The 5476-nt window shown below is 38.2% G+C and overlaps 1 protein-coding gene across 1 annotated transcript in view; it reads left to right on the top strand.

Moving 5' to 3' along the window:
* ULK4 (unc-51 like kinase 4) overlaps window positions 1–5476 on the top strand; it is an 892765-nt gene that overhangs the window by 157484 nt on the left and 729805 nt on the right. The window contains exon 17 of the mRNA XM_006868826.1: window positions 2497–2580. Within this exon, the coding sequence (XP_006868888.1) occupies window positions 2497–2580 (84 nt within the window). The remainder of the gene's footprint in view (window positions 1–2496; window positions 2581–5476) is intronic.

The following is a 5476-nucleotide window of genomic DNA, read 5'->3' as shown; positions in this document are numbered from 1 at the left end:
AAAGAATAAACATAAACAATGTAAAAAAAAAAAAAAAAAAGTAAAAGAAAACAAATAAAGGTGCAGCTCTTGTGCCTTGAGAGGAGAAAGCTCTGGGGAGTTCCTGCAGTCCAAGAAGGATGTGACAGCAGTTTCTGGTCCCATATGGCCTATTCATTCCTATTGGCCTTAGTGTTATCTGTGTTGAGAGACTGAATCCAAAAGTAGATTTTGGAGATCCTTAATGGAGTTCATTTCAGTGATTATTAGGACCACAGGGAAGCTGGGAGCAGGGTGACTGGTTAAACTGTGGTCTGGTGGTTTTGGGGGTTCTGTGGGTCTGGAGCTGAGCCCACCTGAATCCAGATGTTAAAGTGGTGCAGTTGATCCATGCTGCACATTGGCATGGCTTCCAACCACATGGCTCTGACCTCTTGGAGAGTCTATACTGGGAATGGATGAGGGCGGTAACTGAACACCCATCAGGCCATTCGGGGAGCATGGCAAAAAGAGGAATCACACCTGTCCCATCGCCTGTGTGAATCTGCTCTGCCAGGCCACCATCTTTTGCCAAAGCTGCTCAAAACATGGTTGTGCCCCAAATGACTGACCATTCACTAGTCTATAACCCTTTCTCACTATCGCTTCTCAGCTTTTCTCCCAGCAAGCACTTATTCCACTTCTCTAACCTTTCCTCTGAAGTTCCGGGTTCCTGAATTTCCATCTGTGTGTGTTTCATTTCATGTCTCACATCTTTGTTGTACAGAGTCCGTGTAGTACATCTGCCTAGTCTGCCATCTTACTGGATGTTTTCTATCACTATACATTGGCTTGCATTTCTTAGAATTTTGTGTAAATGAATCCTATAGTATGTATTCTTAATCCTTTCTGAAAGTAGATATAAACAGCAATTTATTTTGGTACTTACTTAATTGGACTTTAGCTAGACTGTTTTCATAAATGGATGATTGCGTGGCTTCGACCTTTGATCACATTTTAAGACAGCAGGCTATTAAAGGGAGTTATGTTATGGATCTATAAAAACCACTTTTCATAAGACATGTGTTGTGGAGCGGTTATGGATTGGTTGCTTTGAATATGTTGTTGTTGTTGTTGAAGTGCCCTTGAGTCACTTTTGACTCATAATGATCCTGTATAGGGTTTCCAAGGAGCAGCTGGTGAGTTTGAACTGTCAGCCTTACAGTTCAACCCACCTTTGTGGTTCAGTGTATTAACCTACAGTGGCACCCCAGGATTTTGAACTTAGGTAAACATTAAAATCTTAGGTTGTTGCTGACCTAGTGGGTCTGATCTGAAATAATATACGGTGTATGAGAATTTTCCATACAAACTTAAGTCCTGTCCTGTTGGCTTTCTAGTAACACCTTAAGTTCTAAGCTTGAAGAAAGAAAACCTGACTGTGTTTTTACAGAGACTTAATGGCTGGCAGGGAAAGAAGGTAATGGACACAGGAAAAGAAAAGGGGTCAGTAGACCAGAGTTCAGTAAATGATAATGAAAGATTGTGGTAGAATTAGTTGAACAAGTGAGTGATGGGAGAATTGTTGTATTTGGAAGTTAATTTGGGTTTTGCATTGTTGTTGTTAAATGTCATCGAGTCAGTTCCTATCCAGAGTGATGCTGTATAGGGTTTCCAAGGAATGACTGGTCCAGCGTATTAAAACAGACTTTTTAATTGGAGCAATTCCTAATGATGGGAATGTCCACAGTATGTCCATACGTATTCTAATTTTGTGATTAGAATATAGTTTTCATGTGCTGTAATTCTCATCATAGACATAAAACACTTTCAGATCAGGGACATGCCAATTTAGACAACCTTAAAGAAATATTTTCCCAAGTAAAATCTAATTTCTTCTGCAAGGAAAGCAATAATTTTTTCTCCTGCCTTTCTCTGTGGCACTTGATTTATATTGTGAGTTTTATTTGATAGCTTGCAGGAGTGTTCTTGTTATTACATGGATTTGGTTAATCTTGTGTGAGAGAATTATTACTGATGTCATTAAATTAAAAAAATAAGCCTGCTAACCACATTTGCTTATTATTATTTTTTTAAGGACATTGTCTTAATGGATAACATACTGCATTTTACTTGCGTATTATCCTGAGATATTGCTTAAAGCTGTGCTTCCAGATCATTGTAGATAATGTGATATTTTAATATAGAGGTATCTGTATGATCACTTACAGTTATTAATTAAGTGGTTTCTCTGCCCATCAGATCACATTGTCATTTCTCAATTATTCTTGTCTAGCTTCTGATGAGAGGAGCTTAGCATCACATGTAGTGTAATGAGAAGCAGAAGCGGTAACTGGTGTGTACCATGCAGTAAAAGACCCATGATTAGGTTATAACCAGCAAGTAGTTAAGTAGAACTTTAAATAGAGTATTAAGAAGTTTAGATCGTTTGTATTTTTGAGGCTGTGCCTTTTTCTTGAACAGGTTAATATCTTTTGTGCTGCTAGCTTCACTTCCTTTCCTTCTACTTCATTTTAGGAAGAAAAAAAAAAGAACCCTAGAGAATGCTGGCCTGTTCCCTTGGCTGCCTACACAGTGCTAATGAGGTGCCTTCGGGAGGGGGTAAGACTGCTTTGTTGTCCTCTGTAGACACCCTCTATTGTAATAACCCTTCAGGCACTGTGTGAGGAGTATAGCCTGCAGCAGTGCAGAGACTTGTCAACCAAATATTGCTTCTGAATTTAAATAATCCCGACAAGCCACAGTGAGCAAATGACCTAGGATGGAGCAAGTGTCAAAATGAGATCTCGTTTAAATGCCTTGCTTTTTAAGAGATGACAGCACATACAAACAACATAATTAGCTTTGCATGACATTTTTAATTAGCCCCCCTCTTAATTTATTGGTAAAGCCAGTTTAGTAAGCAAGGTATCTGCAAGGACCTTGCCTTTATCAAGGTGAGGTGCTAAGAGCCTCTAACACCTCATGGTTGTCTTGTCAGGTTGCCATCTTGAAGTTCTGAAAAAAGAGAGCTTCCACTCATATGCATTGATTTTAATATTGAGTAGTATTTATTATATGATGTGAGTTTTCAGTGTATTCACCTGATTTCTCATGCCATTGTTTAGAGCTGAAAACCAGCCGCTGGCCAACCACCCGATTCATATTTATATAGGTCCTATGAGTAACTGTGTAAAGGATTTAGTAAGTAACCCAGAAACCAGTTGGCATTTTTTTCTGTTTTCTCTAGACCATTTGACATTATTTCACCCAAGGCGAAGCCATAGGCTAAAAACAGTCCTTAAGGAATGAAAAAATATATCAAGATAAACATCTCTCTTTTGCTTTTCATTACTTCCTGCTTTATATGGTAATGGGTGATGCTCCACGTGTAGAAGAGTTCTCCAAGGCTTCCCCTAGTGATCCAGAAATGGGGGGGTTTGAACACTTTCTAGCCTGTAGTTTGAATACTTAAACTCAGGTGTTATCATGGGTTATGAATGAAGGAAGTAAATCATGTTTTATCAGTCATGTGGTAAGTCATTTTCACTGTGAGTTAAAGACTTTTTTGGGTCCATCATGAAAGGCCATAAGCAAGGTACACTTGTGGGCACAGAGATGAACCAGGTAAAATTCTTTTTCACTCATAGCTCTCACCTGTTGTGAGAGATAAGGTAAAAATACAGTGTTGTTGTTGTTGTTAAGTGCCATCGAGTCGGTTCCGACCCATAGCGACCCTGTACAGGGTTTCCGAGGGTGTAAATCTTTACGGGAGTAGAAAGCCTCATCTTTCTCCTGCAAAAAATACAGTAAGACCTGCAAAAACCAAGACCTCTGTATTGTAGAAACCTGTCACAGAAGAGAAACTTGGGTATTTTGCTCTAAAACAGAGTGATATGAAAGGAATAAGACTGTAGACTGTACCTTGTCAAAGGTGGAAAACTTGTGAGACCTGGAAAAACAGGGCAGACCCATTGAGAATTGACTCACAGTATGGAGTGGACTATGCCAAGTATATAAATACGGAATAACAAAATACTTGCACAGGAACTCAAAGGGAAAAAGTTTTCTTTGGATTCCCTTTAACAGTGTGAAAGAAATTTAAAAAAACTTTTTATCTTTAAAACTTAAGATGATTTATCTTCTATCTTCCTTGTCCCCCACCTCAATGATCTTCCTTGTCCCCCACCTCAATGCTTTCCATTAAATACATAGTATGAAGTATGCTTCATATCCATGTATTATTTACATAAATTATTATTGCTAGTAATTATAAAATAGTGCAGTCATTTTATATTTAAGTTAATAAATTTGCTTTTTATTGTCTTGACATGCCAGGCAGTGTAATTGATTAACATTGTATATTATATGTTTGAAAAGCTGGTAAGTATGTGTTTGACAGTATATGCACTAACATGTCCCTCCAAAACAGATGAACTGGGGGATGGTGGTTAGGTGTTGTAGAGTTGGTTTTTGACTCATAGCGACACCATGTGACAGAAGAGATCTGCCCCTTACAGTTTTCTAGGTCGTAATGTTGGGAGATGATTATTCCCCTTAGAAAACCATCTTTAGTTTTTAAAAAATGAATTTAATTGTATCAATTATTTAAGTAACTAATTTCCCTAATGCATTTAGGACATAGTTTAAAAGAAAATGATTTTTTAAAGTTTTTCATCTTTAAATTTTTTCCGTGTGGTAAACGGTTTCCCGAGCACCTACTGGTCAATCTGAATGGTCATTATTTCTGTGAACTACATCTCACAAAAGACTATATAAAACGTATGGGTATAGTGAAAAATATTCTCTCTCACACAGTTATGCTTAACTTCCTTTAAAAAAACAAACAAAAAACACATGAGATGGTAGCCTGGAGGTTATCTTCTCTATTCTTAATGGAGTACTTTTTTTTCTTATTCTTCTTTTTTCTAGGAATATCCATTATCCTCACTTTGGTGATAAACATTCCCAAGGTTTGTTTTAGTATTTCCACCTTTGAATGGATTGTTGTTCAATGCTGTGGAGTTGACCCTGCTTAACAACAAATAACAACATAGCAACCCTATAAAACAGTGTTGTTGTTGTTGTTAAGAGCTGTTGAGTTGGTTCCAAGGTATAGCAACTCTGTATTGGGTTTCTGAGGAGTGGCTGGTGAGCTTGAACCCCTGACCTTATGGTTCAAAGCCAGCACACTAACCTGCATTGCCACACCAGAACTCCATTAAACAGTTTTAAACTGCCCAACTGGATTTCCTGAACTGTAATCTATATGGGAAGAAGCACCGGTGACTGCTAACCAAGGGAGAAAGATGAGGCTGTGTGATTCTATAAAGATTGACAGACTAGGAAGCCCTATAAAGGGTCGCTATGAGTCAGAATTGACTCAGTGGCAGTGGGTTTGGTTTGGTTTTTTAATCTTTATGGGAACAGATTGCCAGGTCTTGTTTCCCATGGAGCTACTTGTGTGTTCAAACTTTGCATCTTAGGGTTTGCATCCTAGTACTTAATCATTATACTG

The sequence above is a fragment of the Chrysochloris asiatica genome, unplaced genomic scaffold, assembly GCF_000296735.1.
Source record: "Chrysochloris asiatica unplaced genomic scaffold, ChrAsi1.0 scaffold00124, whole genome shotgun sequence".
Lineage (NCBI taxonomy): Eukaryota > Metazoa > Chordata > Mammalia > Afrosoricida > Chrysochloridae > Chrysochloris > Chrysochloris asiatica.
Note: the sequence above shows the minus strand (reverse complement) of the source record. Positions and strands in the feature narration are given on the sequence as shown.